Source organism: Aedes albopictus, chromosome 1 (genome assembly GCF_035046485.1).
Source record: "Aedes albopictus strain Foshan chromosome 1, AalbF5, whole genome shotgun sequence".
Taxonomy (NCBI): domain Eukaryota; kingdom Metazoa; phylum Arthropoda; class Insecta; order Diptera; family Culicidae; genus Aedes; species Aedes albopictus.
This window is the reverse complement of record NC_085136.1, coordinates 218,970,247-218,992,529: the sequence shown is the minus strand read 5'-3', so window position 1 is coordinate 218,992,529 and position 22,283 is coordinate 218,970,247. Positions and strand designations below refer to the sequence as shown.

The following is a 22,283-nucleotide window of genomic DNA, read 5'->3' as shown; positions in this document are numbered from 1 at the left end:
CTCGCGGAAGTTCTTGAAGGACTTAGAATATCTTTGGAGATTTGTTCTCATCAGCTCAACGCTCCATAATCTTGTATGATCTTGCACCGTATAAGTAATGTAAGAAAAATCTATTGATTACGCTTGTAGATCTTAAGGCTTCTACTCTTGAAAGTTCTTGGAGGACCTAGAAGATCTTTAATAATTATTTCTCAACAGAACAATGTTCCCTGGACATGTAGGACGCTACACTGTATCAGTAATGTGACAACAAACCATTAATAACGTTTGTAGATCTTCAGGTCTACACTCGTTGAAGTTCTTGGAAATCTTTAAAAATTATTTCACTAAAGAACTATGCTTCCTGGACCTGTAGGACGCTATACTGTGTCAGTAATGTGGGAACAAACCGTTGATAACGCTTGTAGATCTTCAAGTCTTTGCTCGTGGAAGTTTTTGGAAGACCTAGAACATCTATGGAAAGCTACAGAACCATGCTCCAAGAATAATCTCTTGAGTACGCTTGTAGATCTTAAGGTCTTAACTCGTGAAAGTTCATGGAAGATCTAGCATATCTTTGGAAATGCATACTCTTCAGTACAACGCTCAATGGACCTCTTGGATGTCATAACGCATCGGTAATATAGCAACAAACCATTGGTTATGTTTGTAGATATTCAGGCCTTTACATGCGGAAGTTCTTGGAGAATGTTTGAAAATTATTAATTTACAGAACAATGCTCCATAGATCCTAGGTCTATGGAGCATTGTTCTGTAAATTAATAATTTTGCACAGAATCAGTAATGTAACAATAATTAATCGATTACGCTCGAGATATTGAAGCATTTACTCGCAAAAGTTCTTAGGTGTCCTGGAACAGCTTTCTCTACACCACTTTGCTCCACGGACCTATGGGGTGTTGACAGTCTCCTTGATCCTTCGCTTCGTCCGTCTAAACAGTCTTTAACACCCCAAAATATCACCATCTGCGATCTTCCTTGGAAACAATATGCACTCTGCTCCCCATAACCCAACCCATCGATGGTTCAAACTCAATAGCACACGAAATAATCACTTTTAGCCATTTTGGCAACCCCCTGACCCCAGCACAATCCGGAACATCTCCGGAATGATTCCGGATATTGCAGGGTCACTTGAGTATAATAAAAATAAACGAGCACCAATTTATGATCAATTGAGGGCGACTTCAAAAAAATCGGATGAAAATTGACGAAATGCCAGCATTTTTAAAATGAGTTGACGGGGGTCGGATACGTGAAGGTTAAGGTACCGGCCAGAGTGGACGCGTAAAGCGGCGCGGCGCGGAAATTTGCACGCAAAGGAATATCAGCCAATAATTAGGATCTGTCAAATCGTATGGGAAATCCACTCTGGCCATAACCTAACTCTTTAAAACAACCCTCGGATATCTGAAGGTGAGAACATTTCAATTATTTTTAAATTTCCATCAGTTTTTTTACACGCCATTTTTTAACACGGTTTCTCAAATTAACACGGTATTTTTTACACGGTTTCACGAAATAACACGGTTTTTTTTACACGGCTTCGAGAATCAGCACGGTTTTTACACGTTTTTTTTACACGGTACGTATAAAAAAAGACCTTAGCGTACGTATCCGAATTCCTGCTGGTATTCCTTAAAAGATATGTCCCGGATTTTTTTTTATTTTCAGTGGTTCCTCTCGGAACTCATCTCGGGATTTCTTCTGTGATTCCTGTTGAGCTTCCAACCAGGATTCTCCTCAGAATTATTCCAAATATTCCTGTAGAGAATTCTCCCGGGATTCTTTCATGGATTTCTGAAGAGATTGCTATAAAATTTTTTGAAAGCATTCTCTTAGGTATCTAAGACTGCATTCCTTAAGAGATTACTGCTGGAATTTCCTCAAAGATTTCTTCCGAAATTTCGTAAACAGATCCTTTTTAGATTCCTCCTAAGATTTTATCAAAGATTCCTGCTATAACCTTTCAAACATTTCTTCAGGGAATCTTGGCGAGATTCTTTTAAGTATTTGTCCAAAATTCCTACAGGAGGCACTTCAAAAATTCAAGCCGGGTTTTATTCGCATTCCTCAAAAGATTTCTTTCCGTAATTTCGCGGATTCTCTACGGGATTTCTACTTAATTACTCAAGGATTCCTGATGGGATACCTGCGATGATTCCACCAGGGATTCCTCCCTATATTCTAGATTTCATTCATGATTTTCAGAGAATTTCTTCTTCGATTCCTAGCGACATTTGTCGTGTACTCATTCCCTAGATTCCTGTATGCATTCATTCCAGGGTTCATCTAAGAATTTGTATTTGTATTTATGTAGTTTAACTTTATAGGCTAGAATACCTTTAAGAATATTTCCAGAGATTCCTTCCACAATGTCTTCAGTTATTTCAACAACAGAGCGTGAGTTAGAGCTACTAAGAACGGGAGAGAAAAATAGAAAAATAGGCTTTTTGTTACACCTAGATATCTCCTGTAAAGCATGATGTCATCTGACTCATTTTCGTATTCTTCTTGTATGTTTCGTTTTGGTAAAGCTCCGTTTTTAACACGCTCAATTTTTTGCCATTTTTCCTGATATTTTTGATCTTCATTATAACTTATAGCGATTGAATCCATGAATGAATCAGAAATTGTCAGCCATTATGAAGACGTATGTGCAACAGTGGCTTCCAAACACATGTTCGTTCAGCTGTTGGGAATTCCACCTTGGATGCTTTTTGTGAATCCTTCCAGATTCCTTTATGGGTTTCTTCCGAGAATTCCTCCAGGAATTCCTTCAAAAGTTCCTTTGGGAATTCCTGCAGGAGTTTAACATGCGATCCAGGACAGGGTGTCTACTTATAGTCTAGTCTAGTCTACACATACACAGCCAATCATTGAAAGAATCCTGGAAAATGATAGAAACGACTACTTCCATCATTTTTCTTGTCATTATTAATGATTGCAGTACATCGGAGATGCATTGCAAGCATTAAAGCGGCCAGGCCTACTGTGCAGCGTTATTAATTTCACAATAAAATTAATGAGTGGGGACATCTCGTACCAACCGCTCAGTTTATGAAAAAGTAAAATACGGTGAAAATCGGTGGGGGTGACGAAGCTAAGAAGGTTAATGTCACCCCTTGGTCCTTGGTCCTTCCTGGGATGGGACACAGGTATTTGGTCCGTGCCCTGGCCCTAATGCCTAGGCTTAAGCGCCTTTACTCGCTCTCTGAAAATAAACTAAAATGTTATGGTCCCATGACCCCTCAATAAAAGCCCATTTCAAAAATATTTATAAATTTGATGCAAATCGGCATGGGAAATTTTGGTCCTCTACTGTTTGAGCAATGCTAAAAGTCAATAAAAAGTTCAGAAAGTACAAATGCTTTTGAAAAAGCTCTCCTCCCGTGAATTGAATAAAAAGTAGTCAATTTAAAAGGAACATTCTCACCAATTTCAAAACATCTTCATCGAAGAAACACCGCTTGCCCTCTCCGATCGCCGGGAAGAAGTGCGTCGGAATCAAAGCAATGCTTAGCGTCACGATGAACCGTAGGATGTCCACCCGCTTGCGCCATTCCAGCAAGATCACCTTGAGCTCTTCGTTGCTTATAAACTTTTTCCACTTTTCCTGCATGACCCGCATCATCTTATGGACGGCACTTGGATCTTCCTTTTCCTCCTTTTTTTTCGTCGACAATTACTGAATGCCACGGAAATTGTTCAATCACATCAGAGTTCGTAGCATGCTCGTTGGCCGTGTCGTGGGCACTCTTACCGAAAAACCCACACTGATTGGGGTTTTATTCCAAACTTCGCACTTATTGAATTACTGTTTCACACCGATTACACAAGTTTACAAAATAAAACGAAAGTCGTGAACTTCTGTCAACGACCAAAATTTTTGAAGCACAATTTAGTGCTGATTTCGAAACCGACCTTCAAAAAATTTTAAGTAGAACAGTTTTTGAGTTTTAGCTCAATATCGAGTTTTGTAACTTTTCAAAATATGTAATTTACTAAAATTCAAATATATTGCGTTTTGTTCAACCAATTTTAAATCTTTTTCCATAAATTGAAAGCTGAATACAATACCATTCGATCATCTGAATACAGGTTTTGCGTCAGATTGATCAAATTCAAGATATTGGCGAGTTTTAGGGACGATCTTCTTAAATTTTAGCAAAATTCCCAAAATTTTTTGAAGAAATGTATTTTTTTCAATAAGAAAAAAACAACCTAAAAATTCTTTCTCGACGTTTATTTGACATATCATATGTAGGCGAGTTACAGTAAAAATTTCAGCTCAATCGGAGCATTGATTACGGAGAATAAGATGTTTGAAGTTTGCGGCTTTCCTAAAAAATAGAACAAAAATTGATTTCAAATCATCAACCTTGTATGGAAAGTCGAAAAATTTTCCGCTCTACTGTAATTTTTTTCCTTCGCGTTTTCGAACTCAGGGCATGATTCTACACCAAAAATGATCATCAGCTTACCGAGTTCAAAAATGCTGTAAACTAGTGTTATCGTATTACTGCCCAACACTACAGAATTCAGAAATCAGAATTCCCAGGACAGGGTGTCTACTTATATCCAAAACAAAATTCCCTGAGTTACTTTCAGAGGTTTTCCGATATGCACAAATGACCTTAATGTAGAAGGAGGGTTATTTTTCCTCTTGGGATTACTCATAGAACTTATTTCCAAGATGTTTATTTTTTTTTCTCAGTATTTTTTTTTCTGAAGTTCCTGTCGAGATTTCTTCAATGAGACTTCGTTGAGTTTCTCGCAAGATTTACCTTGGATTCCCAAGGATACTTCTCCGGGAATTTCTTATAAGGAATTTTGAAAGTTATACCAGGAGGCATTCTGAAGAAAATATGTGGAAATCCCTGTAAGAACTTTGGAAGTATCTATTGAAGAAATCCCTAAAGGATTACTCAGAATCTCAGGACAATTTCCGGTAAAGATTCCGAAAAGAGTTCTGGGAATAATCCAGAGAAAATCTGTAGAACAATCTCAGGTGGATCACTGCAAGAAATCCGATACAACTACGAGGAAAAGCCTGGCTCTGAAAGAAATCACGGGAAGAATTCGATGAGGAATATCAGCAATAGCTCCTGTAGAAATCCCAAAAGGCATTCCGAAAAAACTTAAGAGTAAGTCCAGGGTAAATTCAGAAAAAAAAAACTCAGAGGCATCCCAGGACGAACAACGGAAGGAATCTTTTGGGAGAAGTTCCAGGAGAAAGTCCGAGAGAAATCTCATGTAAAACTTCAAAATGAACTCCGCGAGAACGTTTATGAAACATCTCAGCTGAAACTCTTGTAGAAAATCAGGAAGGAACTCTAGTCTAGAAGAAAACTCTCGAAAGGAGCTCCTGCACAAAATTCGTGAAAAACTCCTTAAGAAATCCTTGGAGGAACGCTTGTAGAAATCCCAGGAATAACTCCTGTAGCAACTCTGAGAAAAATTCTGGAAAGATCTCCTGGGGAAGTTCCAAGACGAACAGTGAAAGGAATTTCATTTTAATTTTGCAGCAGTTGATGAGGCAATGAGAGCGCAAGTCAATCCAAAGCCGATGATAAGGAGTGGTAATGGCTGAATAGTCTTTGCTGACCACATAAACGCCATGGGATAGGAAAAGGGTATTTTGGTGTGGATTAGGGTGTTGGTACAGACTTGACGATATCAATACTATTCAGATGCAAAATAATTTTAAGGCTCAATAGTAAAACGCATACCTTCCAAAACCAAAAAAAAAACAATCCACAAAATGCCAAGCAAATCACAGAAATCAAAAGCGCCCGATTGTTTATTTTGTCAATTATAGCAAACGGACCCTCCTACCCTCTCCGACTCGCCAATCACCCCGAAAAAAATGTACCTTAAATTCCGGAATTAGTTATTTATGTAACGAGTTGCAAAAAGTTGATTTTTTCAGCACGAGTCGTACATTTATCCAACGAGGCTTGCCGAGTGCTGAAAAAAATGGAGTTTTGCAACGAGTTCCATACAAAATTTTATGCGATGATTTTTTCATAATGCAACTCATTTGAACATTATGCAACTATTTTTCATTATGCAACTCATTTCAGTTGCATTATAGACCAGTTCGTTGGCCATTATTATACCAAAATAAGTCATGAATTAGAAATTACATATAATGCCGAATTGCATAAATTAGGTTTTTAGACAATTCCTGAACACAAAACTGAATTATCATTGAGTAAAATGCATACCTATATCAAAAATTTAATTTGCAACCTTTTTGGTCGAGATTGTGCTGAATTGCCACTACCACTACTATTGGTACTACCTCCACTAAGGGAGCGTTTACCCTAGTCTGGTTGACAGCTTGAATCCCATCACAACGACGACACCACCTACTTGGTGAATTCTAAATTAACACAGGTATCTTGGAAGATTTTTTTTCAGGCAGCAGCCTGAAAAATGACACTGGACAGCTCTGAAACATGTGGTGCGATACTTGATGAAGGATCACAACAATTGACGATGGAGTTCGAGAGACATGAAAGCCACCAGCCTCTGACTGGATTTGCCGACGCAGATTGGGCCGGTGATCAAGAAGACCGCAAATCGGTAAGTGGCTTCATATTCAAAGTTTGCGGGAATACGGTGTCTTGGTCGAGTAAGAAACAGGCGAGCGTTGCAATGTCCTCAAGCGAAGCAGAACATATTGCTTTGAGTTCTGCAGCCACTGAAGCAATTTGGCTGACTGGAATTCTGAATGACTTAGGTGTGATTGATATTGAACCTGTAAAGATTTTTTAACATAAGCACGGGTGTATCGGTATAGCAAAGAATTTTAAATCAAAACGTGCATAACATATACGAGATCAAGATTCTGAAGGAAAGCATGAGCATGAGCAAAAATCTGAAGGAAAGATGGAAATATTGCCGATTGGGACGAAAAATCAATTGGCGGACATTTGTACCAAGGCCCTGCATGATGATCAGTTCATAACCCTGCGACAGCGCCAAGGACTACCCAACTAGCATATATTGTGAATGTAAACGTCGACAAAGCGTCCTCAATACGGCTTGATGCTGAGTTACTGTGTTGTACATATAGACGGAAGCTTCTATGTAAGCCCTATACCAATGAATCTGGCGAACTTAATCCACATGTATATGCTGTGCGAGCAGCTTTTATGCCACGAAGTCATAGCTCTTTTTTCGGTTCCTATGTAACCACTAAGACCAAGCCCACTCATGGGCTCCATCAAGCGTTTTAACGTTAAGGTGAATCGGGACGCTGTGTTATTTTTCCTATCTTCCCTCTCTTTCTAACAATTTGCCTCGCGATTTTAAAGATGGTAATCTCGATTTCTATCGCACAGATGAGGCTGAAAAACAATCAGCATATGCACTGCAAGTGAGCATACACAATGATAGATTTTTGTTCCATTATATGAAGTAGAATCTGAGATTACCATCTTAGTAGAAACAGAGCAATGGCGGATATTTCCTCGACCGTCCCGTCCGCCCTTAAGTAGAGCCTCGAACAAAGAAGCGAACCGCACCGGTCGCTGCTAAGTAGGGCTCGAAAGCGAAAAGTTTACGTACGGTTCGTAGCAGGGCTTAGAATATAGAGACACGCAAAGTACGGTCTCTATCCGTAGGCTCGTGCGCTCTCTCGCGTTTAGCTCTCTGGGTAGCGTGAAGAGGAGACGAAAGAACATGAGTATGGATTTGTTGCCAGGTATATAGTTTCTAGAGAATGATTTTCTTGTTTTGTATAGGTAGGAATTTATTTTAGTTTGCATCAAATATTTGAAATTTTCAACCAATTAATATCATAGATCGTTACACGAATAACACAACAAATTGTCTGACATACAATTGTGATAGAGTGACAATACAAACGCAGAAAAATAATAGGTTTAAATTGACAAGCTTTGCTTAAGTATGTTATGAATAAAGTTTTTGCTTCTTCGCCAATTTTAGGATCATGCATATCAAAAATGTATTGATTTTCTCTTAAAAATAGTTACGATTGCTCATAATCGCACCATTAGTTTTTGATTCGGCCGATCGTTTCGAATCTAATATTTGAAGAAATGTATAGTGATTCAGTGAGTTTTGCTGTTTTAACACATACATGTTTGAGCCGGGTTTTCTACGCAGCAAGTAAAGCTTAGTTTCGCACATTTAGAAAAATGTTCAAATAAATAACTCGCGAAGTTCGTTCCGACAAGTTTCAAAATTATCGTCATCCATCGCAGATTCCGGTGAGAAGATGTGCGTATTTTCTAACCCAAAAAGATACCATTTGACGGTCATAAGTGACCACAAGGTTTTCTTTCTTCACTTTCCGGGCTGAGTTCCCCCGCTTTGAAAGAGCTGTGCCTCGCGTTTCGTTTTGTCGTGTATATTTCAAAAAGGCAAAAGAGTTTTGGTTTGATTCCTGTTTTTGAAAATGGTTGTCGTCAGTGGTTTATTAAATATAAATTTAAAAATATAAATTAAATAAACGAGACATTAGGAAGAAAGTGTGCGAAATGTACCCACACTTCACCGTCCACGCATCCTTCCTCCCCTGTAAATTCGAGAAGTACCTTGCCGAAATAAAATATTCTGTATTGCTGTGTGCATTTGAAATGCAAATATCAAATGCGGGAGCACTAAATGCGGTAAGATTTTCTAATAAGTAACCCGATGTCAGTGGGAGCTTTTGAATCCTAGGTTGGCGGTGGTTTTGACTATGGTTGCTATGTTGCCTTTGGTAACACTGTGTTACCATAGACTAATTTGTTACCGCGTTTGGAGCGCATTTGGGCACCGTTTGCATCTTGAACGCACACAGCAATACTCCATGTATTTCGAAGAATCATCTTTGCGCGTAAATACAACGCAGTAGACCAGGCCGCTTTGATGCATGTGTCATATCTCTGATATACTGCAAGCATCAGTATTAACAAGAAAAGTAACACGATTGCTTTCCAGGGTGATTCCGCGTATGTATGAGATTAGATAAGAGTAGTTACGATTTTTCAAAGATGCATTGACTGTACCTAACTCAACTCAGATATCATAGAAACACTACAGTTATTTCTTTTTGTAAAAACTAAATTATACCGATAAAAATCTTAAAAAATGTTGTCGAGCTGCCAAGTTTCACCAATTGAAATAGGCGGTGTGCAGGACTGCCATATTGTAGGTTCCTCGTTATAGAAAAAGCAAGGCGTTGGATGTTAAAATACAACAATTGTTGTATGAAGTGCCAAAAAGGAGAGTGGGCTCATTATGTACTTTGACAAATACGCAGTCTACTTCAAGCGCATACAATCTGTTTCCAACAAAATATTCATATACCAGCATCCAAAAAATCGCAATATATATATTAAGATTTGCGAGTGATGCTTTGTAACTAAAAGGTTGTGACTGAGTATAGAATTAGCTGATGTTAAAATACACGTAATAAAAAAAAGTTGCGCAAACTTATCGCAGACTGTTAGAAGACAGCTTCTACTATGACCAGGATTCAAAAATCTTGACCTACGCGAAGTTGTAAAGGAGACAACTACGTTATAAATGTGTTGGAAATGCAAGGGATGTAATTATTCAATAAACCTAAATATTAAAAAAGATGCTCATAATCTCAAATTCAGATAAATTTCTTGCGAGAAAGGCAACATGAATATTGAAGAGATGGATATTATTTTAGATAAAAAATCAACCTACAAGTCATACAGTAAGCAACAAACATATAATTTAAAAAAAAAAAGATTGCTTGAGTTCCGGGATTAAATACAATCATAAATTATTGAGAAAATGATATCTTTAAACGCACCAAAACTGGTACAAATCTCCAAGGGAATTATTTATTTGAATTCAATTTTTACTAACAGTTTTCAGTCTTATCCAAAACCCCTTCTTTCAAAATATGAGCACAAATTATTATACTGAATAAGATTTGGAATAACACCATAGAAATACACAAAATATTGCGATGATTTACAGAAGTGCAAAAAACTGATGGTACGGATAGAATAGAGACCACCGGTGCGCAAAAGCGACCGATCATTGTTTTACTCACATGGAAACGAACGACCGGTGCGAAAATGGGTTGATAACGAGATTAAAAATCGTTAACGACGTGCTGTTGCGTGTGTAGTATGAAGCCCACGGGTGGGCTTGGTCTAACTGAATAACATCTTGAGAAAGCGCTTTTTCAGCCATTTCACAGTTGTTGAATAACAGTTATACGGCATCCTCAAATTAATCGATTAAATATATGTAATTAAAGATACCGTGTTAAAGGTACCGTGACGCAATACATGTGGAAATTTAATAATTTAGGTACTTGCCGCTACTTGGAATCGAACTCCATTATTATTATTATTATTATTTATCGACGAAACTTCACACCAGAAGGGTGTATTCGTGTCGGGCTACTTAGAATCGAACTCCAGATCTCTGTATCCACTGGTCCGATGATGTCCTCGCTACCACACTGCTATATATAAATAGCACAGAAAATAGCCAGTTTTGTTTTATTCCAGACAAGGCTTCATAATTGGGTTCTTTAGGGGTATCCGAATTATTTCATAATCGGATTCTTCTTCCAAAAATTAGTCGAAATCCAAAATTTCATATTTTTTGGAGTCCGGGAACTATTTTTAAAATGCATTTAAAGTTTGTATGGGGAAATTTTTTTGTTCGGGTCGAACTGTCATTTCGACACCAACATTTCAAAAGGGCGTAACTGCTTTTGGAATCATCACCTTATTTTAAAGCTGTGGATCATGTGTTATGATTTCCATGTTTTTCACAACAAGTACTAGATGGGGAAAACTCTCCTCTTTCCGACAACCACGGTGGTTTGAGTGTAAGGGAGGCAGTACGACCTACAGCTTTGAAAGAAGGTATTACTTCCAAATGCAGTTACGCCCTTTTGAAATGTTGGTGCCGATTTTATCGATTGAACTGTCATTCTATCCACGAAAATAAGAACTGTTTTGTTAATTTAACCATCAAAACAAAGGTATTGGAGTCCAATAAAATCACGCTATACTCAGAAAAATTAGCTCTTTCGATTAGACTATAGAAAATAGCAATATTTTATTCACTAAACAACCCAAATGTGCCACAAGAAACCTTACCCAACTTCATCTTGCTGCAAAAGCTTGTGAAACGTCAAACGCAATAATTTTTACATTGAACAAGCTGTGTAGTTGCGCCAACAACTTCTTCATCACAGCTTCTAGCTGAAAGAGTGTTCTTTAAACAGCTCTGAAGTGCTGCTGTTTGGTGTATTTGGCAACATTACAAAACGTACTGTATAAAAGCAGCTGTTGTATTGGCTGGGACTCTTACTCGATTTGCATATCTTCCGGCATTGAATTAAAGTGCAATAAAAGCAACACAGAGATGGATAGCTGTAAGGAATTTGTGTAGTAGCTATATATCCCGCTTAAAGTTTGTTTTGACAATAATGTTTCAGTTTCTTTATTACAGCTTCTAGCTGTAATGAAATCACATAACGACCTTCAAAGTGCTGCTGGTTCGGGGATTTGTCAGTGTAACGAATTGTACTGTATAGTAGCAGCTGTTTTGTTAGTGGGGACTCCTATTCGATTTGTTCAAGTTTTCACATCCTCCGGGAAATCTCCCGGAGTTGGAATAGAGTGGAGTGAAGGCAGCCCCACTGGCAAGTGATCGATTTCAGAAAACCGAGTTTGATAGTTGTATGGTGCTTGTTTTGCAGCCGTGTATTAGCTTATGGTTTATATTTGACTAGCATCCCTTTTATTCAGCATTGACTGCTTCAATTCGATTGTTACACAACAGAAAGCAAATGACTGAAGCTTATAGCGCTGAAAATTGTAGTTGAGTAACCGATCGAAAGAGGGTGTAATCGAAGATGCCTTTGATCAAGCACGTAAGCGATCGTTAGCATCGTATTGTATTGATCATACCAAAACAAGCCGTACCTGCAGTTTTTTTTTTTCAATAAAATATGTACTTTGTTTTTGTTCGTTATTCGCGTGTTCTTTTCTGAGTTTCGGAAAAACCGAATCTCTTCAGTCTTGTGGGCCATCCATATACCATGTGGACAGAAAACTCATGGTTTTTGACCCCCTCTCCCCTCTCCGTGGACAAGCGTGGATTTTTCATTGACCCTTACCCCCCTCCCCCATTGTCCACGTGGACATCAGAAAAAAAGTTTTTTTTCACATTTCTAAAAAAATAGAAAGTGATTTTGAAAAGTTTTTTTAATTTTTTTTTTGGTAAATCATGTGTGGACATCGAACTCGTCGGAAGAAATAAAATCAATAAAACGCGATTATTAATTACTAAACTTAACAATGAACTTTATTCGTGTCTCTCCGAATGAACGACAATTTATGACTGATGTGTCGGTTCGGTATAGAATGTTTTGTATGTGTTGAGCTCAGGTGAGGGGCGAGTCGATAGCTTCGACACGGCACCACAGAGCCCCCTCCAGTTACACCAGGAATCTGATACGGTGGCCAGATGAGGTAACTACTGTTGTCTTCTGTTCCGATACTTCTTCCTGTGTGACGAATGCAGGTTTGATTCTGTCGATTGTAACTCGTTGTTTCTTGCCCTTTATCAACAGATCGAAAAACTTCTCGCTGCGATCCAGTACTTTATACGGTCCTTCATACGGTCGCTGCAAAGGTTTCTTGACCATATCGATTCGCACGTATACATACTGGCAATCCTTGAGCTCTTGTTGAACAAAAATGTTGGCTTTAGCGTGATGCATCGGATCCTTGGGCTTTAAGTCGTCAAAAATACGATGGAGTTCTTGAGCGTACTCGGTGCGGTGTATTTCCTGCTTCGGGGTATCGAAAAATTCACCTGGAATACTGAGCTGTTGCCCATAGACGAGTTCTGCTACTGACCATCCTAAATCTTCCTTGAGAGCAGTTCGAATACCGAGCAGTACCATCGGAAGTCGATCTGCCCAATGTTTCGAATCAGCACACATAAGAGCAGTCTTCAGCGTCCTGTGGAACCGCTCCACCAACCCGTTGGCCTGAGGATGGTAGGCAGTGGTACGAAGATGCTCTGATCCCAGCAGATGGTTCAACTCTCGAAAAAGGTCAGACTCGAATTGTCGACCCTGGTCCGTTGTGACTTTTTGGGGGATTCCAAATCGCGCAACCCACGTAGCAGTGAAGGCTCGTGCTACAGTCTCGGCTTTCATGTCCGGAATAGGAACAGCTTCAGGCCAGCGCGTGTAGCGGTCAACCATAGTTAACAGATATCGATACCCATTAGACGGTGGTAGCGGGCCCACTAAATCCATGTGAATATGCTGAAATCGGCTTTTTGGTAGTTCAAATCGGCATATTGGAGACATAGTGTGGCGTTGAATCTTCGATTGTTGGCAGTCGACGCAACATTTGATGAATCGCGCAACGTCCCTGTTCATAGAAGTCCAGATGAACCGGTCAGCCACAAGACGGCGAGTCGCCCGAACTCCAGAATGTGACATGCCATGCATAACTTCAAGAACACGTTGGCGATGCTGTGGAGGAACATAAGGACGAAACTTGCCTTCTACCGATGTATCACAGTACAAAGCAGGACCGCTTGAAGAAACAGATCGTTGTTCAAACTTCAATGAAGGAGATTGCAGTAGGCGCTGAAGCTCGCTGTCACCGATCTGATCAGCAGCAATGTCTTCGAAGCAAATTGCAGAAGGAATAGAAATAGTATCGACGCGAGACAATGTATCTGCTACCTTATCTGCTACCACATTATCTTTGCCACTAATGCGCCGAATGTCTTGAGTGAACTGGGAGATGTACTGCAAATGCCGGTCTTCGTGAGGCAGTCTTGATGGCGAATTCGAAGTCATTGCGTGTGTCAGCGGATTATGGTCGGTGAAGATCGTGAATTTCCTGCCCTCTAACAGATGACGGAAATATCTTACTGACATCTTCATTGCAGTCAATTCTCTCCCAAAAGTTGAATAGGGTCTGGGACCATTTGGGCAGGAGCACCTATTTTGGGCACTTGCTGCTGTAACTCAGCCAATTTTGAACCGATTGACTTGATTTTTGAGATACGATCAGATACGCACAGTATCTAGCCGTGTGCAGAAATTCAAGTCAATCGGTTCGAAATTGATCGAGTTATAGCAGCAAGTGCCCAAAATAGGTGCTCCTGCCCAAATGGTCCCAGACCCTACTTCTGCTGTGCTGAGGAAAATTTTTCAGAATAGAAGCCTAGTGGTTTCCATCCTTCTTTGTCGAATTGTTGCAACACCGCACCAGCAGCAGTATTCGATGCATCGATGAACAGCCCTAATGGTTTGCGGGGATCAGGATAACACAGTAATGCAGCCTCTGCAAGCGACGTCTTACATTGCTCGAAAGCTAGTTTTCCTCGCTCGGTCCACAGCACTTTTCTACAATCGTTCTTTCTATTTCCGGGTATCAGTGCACGCAACTCGCTCTGTTGATCTGTTGCTTGAGGAATAAAGCGCTTATAGACGTTAACCAAGGCCAAAAATCGCCGAAGCTGTTTCACAGTCGTTGGAAGCTCGTACTGGCGGACCGCGTGTACTCGATCTGGAAGAGGTAGAATTCCATCCTTATCGATTAGGTATCCCAGAAACTCTACCTGCTGCTGAGCAAACTTACATTTTGCAACGTTAATGACCAGCCCATTTTCTCGCAAGCGCTTGAATACTATCTCGACGTGCTCCCGATGTTCTGTTGGATTTGACGATGCGATACAAATGTCGTCGATGAAAATAACTACGAAGTCAAGATCGCCAAATATACGGTGCATGTATCGCTGGAACGTCTGGCTCGCGTTACACAATCCGTTTTGCATGGTCAGGAACTCAAAGAGTCCGAAAGGGGTGATTACTGCGGTCTTTGGAATGTCCTCTTCTTGAATCGGGATCTGGTGATAGGCACGCTCAAGATCAATCGTAGTAAATACACTCTTACCCTGAAAAGCATTCAGTAAGTCATGTATATGAGGGACAGGGTACCGATCGGGAGTTGTTACCTTGTTGAGCGCCCGATAATCACCTACAAAACGCCATTCTCCGTTCTTTTTTGGTACGCAGTGTAATGGGCTGGCCCAAGCACTAGCAGATGGGCGGCAGATACCTAAGTCGGACATGAGCTGGAATTCTTTTTTCGCGGCATCGAGCTTGTCTGGAGCCAATCTTCGAGCTTTATAGGCTACTGGAGGGCCCTTGGTCAGAATATGATGTTTCACGTCTCTTTCCTTCACAGCAGAGCGCATAGTTGAGGGGAGCGTTACCTCTCGGTACTCTAATAACAGATCCCGGAATGGGTGATTCGAATCCACTGTTGTTACGGAGTGGATTTCAGCTGTTGATAGACCGCCGTTGGATTTCAGATTCGTCTTACCATCGATGAGACGTTTGTTTTTGAGGTCCACCAGGAGTCCGTAGAACGCAAGAAAATCGGCTCCAATAATTGGCACACTCACATCAGCAACGACAAATTGCCAGCGGAATTGCCGGCGGAGGCCCAAGTCCGTTGTAACATAACGCGAATCATATGTTTTGATGACTGTCCCATTTGCGGCGTGTAATTGGAACGATGAGGGTCCTTGATTTCGGTCTTTCTTCGAAGCTGGTACGATCGACACGTCGGATCCTGTGTCGATCAAATATCGACAAGAAGTTGAGCGATCGTAGAGCAATAAACGGCGACTTTCACAGATTCCGTCCACCTTCGCCGTTTGAGGTGAACTGGTTTCTAGTTTTTTGGAACATTGAAGGCACATGGCTCACGGCATTGGCGAGCGTTCCGTCCGTACTTACGATGATACCAGCAGACAGTATCCGCCGGCGTGCCAGTTTGTCGCACCCTCGATGACGATCGGCTTCTCGGATCGGATGTTTTTAGCCGACGCACTTCAGCTGTGAGAGTGGCTATTTGCTCCTGCAGTTCCTCGAGGCCTAGTCCAGGTAGCGTAGAGGCAGAAGCGACAGCTAGTGATGAAATTTCAACCATTTTGTCCGCCATCTGTGCTAGCTGCTCCAGCGAATTTCCGTCACAGATTGACAAAATCGGTTTGACGCGTTCCGGCATTCGTTGTACAAACAGAACACTCATGACACTTTCGCTGATTTTCAATCCAGATCCGAGTTCCTGCATCCGTGCCAGCAGGTGCGAGGGGCGCATGTCACCCAGATCACAAGCGTTTAGCAGCTGCTCTAACTTTGCCTGGGGCGAAACTTCGAACCGCGAAATCAGTCGCTCCTTCACTTGTTTGTATTTTTCTTCCTTCGGAGGGTTTTGCACCAAGTCGGATACATGCGAAATGATGGATTGATCGATTTTACTAATTATGTGGTAGTACTTCGTTTCGTCTTGCACCACCCCAGCTAGCGCGAACTGAGCTTCGGCTTGAGCGAACCACATCGTAGGGTCGCTTTTCCAAAAGTCTGGAAGCTTTACCGCGACGGCCGCGGTAACAGAATTGTTTTGCTGATTCGGGTTTGCGAGCGACATTTCGTTCAAGATGGCGTCCGATGTTTCGAAACCGAGAAAAATCTTTGTTTTCGTTGCACTGAATGTTTTTTCGACCGATTACGAACGGTTTTCAGCGTCGCGGGTCACCAATGTGGACATCGAACTCGTCGGAAGAAATAAAATCAATAAAACGCGATTATTAATTACTAAACTTAACAATGAACTTTATTCGTGTCTCTCCGAATGAACGACAATTTATGACTGATGTGTCGGTTCGGTATAGAATGTTTTGTATGTGTTGAGCTCAGGTGAGGGGCGAGTCGATAGCTTCGACACGGCACCACACATGTCTTAAATATAATTGAAAACTTTATAAAATACAAATATTCCATAGCTTTACATAGAATACAAACAAGTAACACAAAATAGGTACCTACAAGTTTTCAACATTGTTTTTAATTTAGTTTAATGTTTGTGAGAGTGTGGATTCGATTCTTGCTCCAGTAGGTGAAAAATTTTCGTCAAACGGAAATTCTTCATTGGCTGTTTTTCGTGTAATGTCTATCGCCTAATGTTAGTGATTGTTCAATGTATAGTCTGTACAGCCGCTGGTGTTTCTTAGAATATTTATTCAATCTATGATTGTCTGATTGTATTGTTGGGATAAGGTCATTTTAAATCTTAGATTTTTGTTGAGAAAAGATTATTTTTCTTAGATTCTTACAAAAACCAAAATTTACAGCAACTAAATTGTATTGGTGAGGCTTAGACTTCAATATCCATTAGAAACATCTTAAATTTTAAAGGAACCTACAAAAAAATGTTTTTAAGATAAGCCTGCAAATCCCTACATGTATTTTGAAACTTTGAAGTAGCTTAAAAAATTGATATGAAACTTAGATAAATTCATACAGAACTTCTGTTATTCTGTTATTCTGTTATAATCAACGCACCCCCGAGCCGTGGCCAATCTGCGTTGTTTCGCTGGGCGATACGTCTACCAGTAGACTTGTATCTGCCCTATGCTAAACCGATTAGCATATCAAGTCCTTTCCACTGATGAGTAGGCTCGAATGTCCCGCCCCTCCCTATAACCCATAGGGGGAAATAAGGAGTTTCCAGTTTCAAGTATTGTATTGATTATGACACCAACTCTTTCTATTCCTTGGTAAAAAAAAAAAATCACTAGACTTGTTTTATCAGACTACTATTAATAATGAACATAATTAAGATACAAGTTTGCATACACAATTGTAAAAGCAGTGTTAGATACTTTAAAGTGAATTGAAAAATGTAAATAAGATAAATTGTAAACTATTCCGCGGCGACACGAATGCTTCAACAGTGTCATAAACAAACGCGCAAACAAACAAATAATTGATATTGAAGTATGCATATTGCATTATCTATTAGCAAAGTCGTAGAAAGAGTTGGGCGCCTGATTATAAAATTGTTGTACTTATCTTGTGTGTTTCGGACAAGTCCCGTTTGTGTTGGCCATTGGGACACTTCTTGCTTCAAAACGGTCGTTTCTGGAATGGAAAGAGAATAATTGGCCGCACAACTCCGCAAATGGGCGGCCCGCACATATTAGTATAATGTTGCAATGATTGAAAATAGTAGAGTATAATTGTTAATCTATATGAATACTGCTACTAGTTCAGGTTTCTCACCCTCCACGATTCTCTAGATACTGTTATAGCGTGTTTGTTGTTAATTTGTTGATAAGTGAAGCCTCCAGTACTTCAAAATTCAATGTAGCGAAGATCTTGAGCGGATAGCATTCATTGATAATGATAGTGATTATTTTAATATAATATGGCTTAACAAAAATTACTATTCAATTATTTTAAATCGGATTCGTCAATAAAATTATTGTTCATAAAATAATTAACCATGCGAATATCGAACTACACAAACTAAAAAGTGTTATTATATTTTACCAATGATTTCATCCTAATCTTGACCCTAACATAGTTATGCGCTTAGTGGACAATTAACAAAAATAGTGTTGTTTCGACAATAGTCACATACTATGCCCTACGACATTGACGATTCTATTGTCTATGGCTCACCTATTTAGCGCCACCCAGCAGGGACTTGGTCTGGTACCCAATTCAGTATATCCGCTCCACGTAATGTACCGTACCTCTTTCGATTTGTGATATATTACGCGGAACATTACTCTCTTCATTCGGATAGCGGCTATGTAACCCATTGGATTAAAAACCTCCATCAAACATGAAGCGATTAATCGGAGACTGAAGACTCTATACCAAATTTGGCTCAGAGACAGGTAATCAGTGAAGTCAGTTTTTCTCGTTTGTCAGAGACGATTGATACGTATTAAGACAAACTTTCCACTGCATCTGCCAGCAATAATCGGTGATCGATCAACATTTCGAGTACCTACCCCAATTTACACAAGTATGCCAAGGATCACCGCTAATGCTTTACAATACAGTTGGAAAAACTAGAGCAACACCTGGCCACAATGATGCATAAAGCACTAAAGCGGACCGGAAGTTTCGGTGAGCCAGCCCCACCTTAGATAAATTCATACAGAACTTCAAAGAAAATTTTCTGACAGAAACACCAACATTTGCATGGTCTACCTTCCATTTTAAATCTCCAGTATATTCCTCGATGAAGAAAACTAAGTAATTAGAAATTCTGATAATTCAAAACAAATTAGTCTGTGAATCAGTACCATAATTGTTTTTGTATAATAAAATAAAATGTTTGAAAAAACTGTTGAAGAGAATCTCATCAATAATGCGACATAATTTGTTTCGTTTGTTGATTCTTGTTTCCTAATTTATATGTTAATGTTGTCCACGTGTACATTTGACGAACCCCCACCCCCCTCTCCGTGGACAAGCGTGGACTTTTCGCTAACCCCCTCCCCCCTCCAAGCTGTCCACGTGGTATATGGACGGCCCCTGTATTAATTCCCTAGATTTCTCTAAGCATTCTTTCCGGGATTCATCCAAGAATTCATTCAAGAATTTTTCTAGAGATTCTTTCCGCAATTTCTTCAGTTATTTCAACAACGAGGCGTGAGTTGGAGCTATTGAGGGTGAGAAAGTAAAAGAACAATAGAGAAACGGAGAGAAATAGACTTTTTGATGCACCTTCATATTTCCCTGAGTCATCGCGACTGTTATTTTCGTATTCTTCGTGTATGTTCCGTTTTTGTAAAGCACCGTTTTTATCACACTCATAATTCTCTCCGTTCAAGTCAGTCTTGTTAGAATTTTCTTGACACTGAGTACCCGTTGTACGTGTATCACACTCGTATCACATGTCTGTCCGGGGTATTGGGCGAATGAATCAAAATCAAAAGTAATCAGCAAATAGAGACGTGTGTACAACAGTGGCTTCCAAACATATGTTCGTTCAGCTGTTGGAAATTCCACCTTGGATGCTTTTAGTGGATTGTTTCAGATTCCTGTATGAATTTCTTCAGAGAATTATACCAGGAAATTTATTTACTTTCCTTCGGGGATTTCTACATGAGTTTAGTATGGGATCTAGGAATTCTATCTAGGAATTTCTCCAGAAAATCCTGAACGATTTCAAGAAAAAAAACTACTAGAAAATGCCCAGCAGAAAGCGAAGGAATTCTAACAAAAAGCCTTGGAAGTTTCCCACAAGGAACTTCTAGAGGTTTTGTAAAAATAACTCCTACAGAATTCCCTGAAGAACGATTTGTAGAAGGGACACCTGGAGGATTTCCAGAAGAAACTCTTGATGGAACCGCAGTAAGAAATGCAGCAAAATCTCATGGTCTTCATCAAGATCGAAGCACCAGAAGGAATTCCGACTGAACAAATACCAAAAAAAATTTCCTGGAGCGATTTTAGAAAATAATTGTAATTGTAATTGTAACTTTATTAACGGTAGCCTGCTAGTTTACACTGTTTATCAGGTCAAGGAAAGTTATAATCTGGGAAGAATTCCCGAAAACTTCGAGAGAACTTCTGTAAGAATTCCGGAAAGAACAATTTGGTGGAAAGGCAACTCTTGAAGGAGTTTCAAGATTTGATTTCCTGGTGAACCTTCATACGTGATGTTTTGTAAAGTTGTATTTAGTTATTTTACGGAACTAGTAAAACGAGTTCTTGTTATATTGCTGATTTAAAAACAGAAAACACTGCCAGCACTGGCGAGGTACTTTTTTAAACACTTTTCGTCGTTCCTTTCACATCTCTTTCTCGTCCTCATTCATTCGACGAGTTCGTCGATTTGGTATGATTTCAAGGTCCCTGTCGTAACAGGCATTTGCCAATTTTTTACGCACTCATCCATCCACCCAATGCAAGGTGCACAGAAACGACAGAAAGTCAATAATTATGAATCGGACATATGGGAAGGGAACTCACCTGGCAGCGACAGACGACGTCCGCTTCGGTGGCCAGCATGTCGACCACTTTGCCCTTGCCCTCGTCTCCCCACTGGGCCCCGAGGACCACCGTCACCTTCGAGCGGTACGGATTCAGACAGCGCTGGTGCATCTCCTTGTGGTTGTTTGCCAGGGTGCTGTGATTGCCATTCCCATTCATTATCACCTGAGACATTTTTCTGTACTCTTGCTTCTGGGATATTTCCGATTACGACCGGATATGGTACTGGCTCAAACACCTTCTTTCACGTTTGCTCGCGGTGATTATAAAACACAGCGATAAATCGAATTTCCCACTGTTGGTTCGTTCACACTCACACACGGTGCGGAAAAGGTCACGCGAATGGTAGGTAGCTAGAACAAACGCAATATTTCTCGTGGGGGCCTCGCGGTAAACGATGACGAAATCCTTTAGGGGACACGACGAAATGGCAAACCGCGCACCGGAAGTGGCAATCAGCCGATTTTTGCACCGACGACACACGAGCTTTCTTCCGTCGTCCGGATCCGGAGAGGAGCACCACACCAGCACCAGCAATCACACCGAGAGTCACGCCGCGAAAAGCGAGTAAACTAGACTGATATTCGCTGCCTCGCGGACGGTCCCGAGCTGTAGGAAGATTGAATTTTTGCAAAGGAACCACGCGCGCTCTAGCACACTGTATATACAGCACAAGCAAAAGCAAATCCGATCACACGGCACGAAAACTGACAGAATCACTCACACAACCGTACCGTCGCGGTAGAGAGACAGACACGCGGAAAATCGCGCAAAGTCCACAAGGTGTATCGAAAGCTACAGGTAATGTAAAATCTGGTTTTACGCGAGCCCGGATAAAAAATTACCATTCTTTACATGGTAAATATTATTAACAAATGACTGGTTTTATTGTTCACAATAAAACACATAGTAGATATATTGTTACTTTTTACAATAGAAATCAAGTCCATATAGTTCGTACAATAAGTGAACATTAGCTTTATTAGTGACTGATTGATTCGATTGTTTTTCAATAGTTCTATAATAATTTAAAGTTACTATCAGTAAAAATTAATTTAAGTTGTTTTTAAATAGTTGCAAAAGTGCCTGCAAAGTTCTCATGGACTTTTTATTAAAAAAGAGTTTATTTCTCAATTACACTTAAAAACAATTTGTAACAAATGAATAACAATAAGTATTATTGTTGCTTGGATCATGTTTGTATAATCAAATACAAAATCACTTGACACATTTTTTATAGTTTTCGTTTTAAATTTGAGTACAGTAGATGTTTCGGTTATCGAATGTTATTCGCTAAAACTGACAGACGTCAAGCCGTGTTGGCAGAGGAAGCTCTCAATGAATAACTGAGGAAGTACTTATAGAAAACTAGCTGAAAAGCAGGTTTAGCCAAGTGAGGATGTTAAGACGAGAAAAACAT

General features: G+C 40.0%; 1 protein-coding gene across 1 annotated transcript in view; it reads right to left on the bottom strand.

Moving 5' to 3' along the window:
- The window catches only part of LOC109621577 (adenylosuccinate synthetase), an 83,217-nt gene extending 61,677 nt beyond the window's left edge, over positions 1 to 21,540 (bottom strand). Inside the window, exon 1 of the mRNA XM_029851800.2 lies at positions 20,843 to 21,540. Coding sequence (XP_029707660.1) covers positions 20,843 to 21,037 — 195 coding nt within the window. The 5' untranslated portion in view covers positions 21,038 to 21,540. The remainder of the gene's footprint in view (positions 1 to 20,842) is intronic.
- Between the last annotated feature and the right edge of the window lie 743 nt (positions 21,541 to 22,283).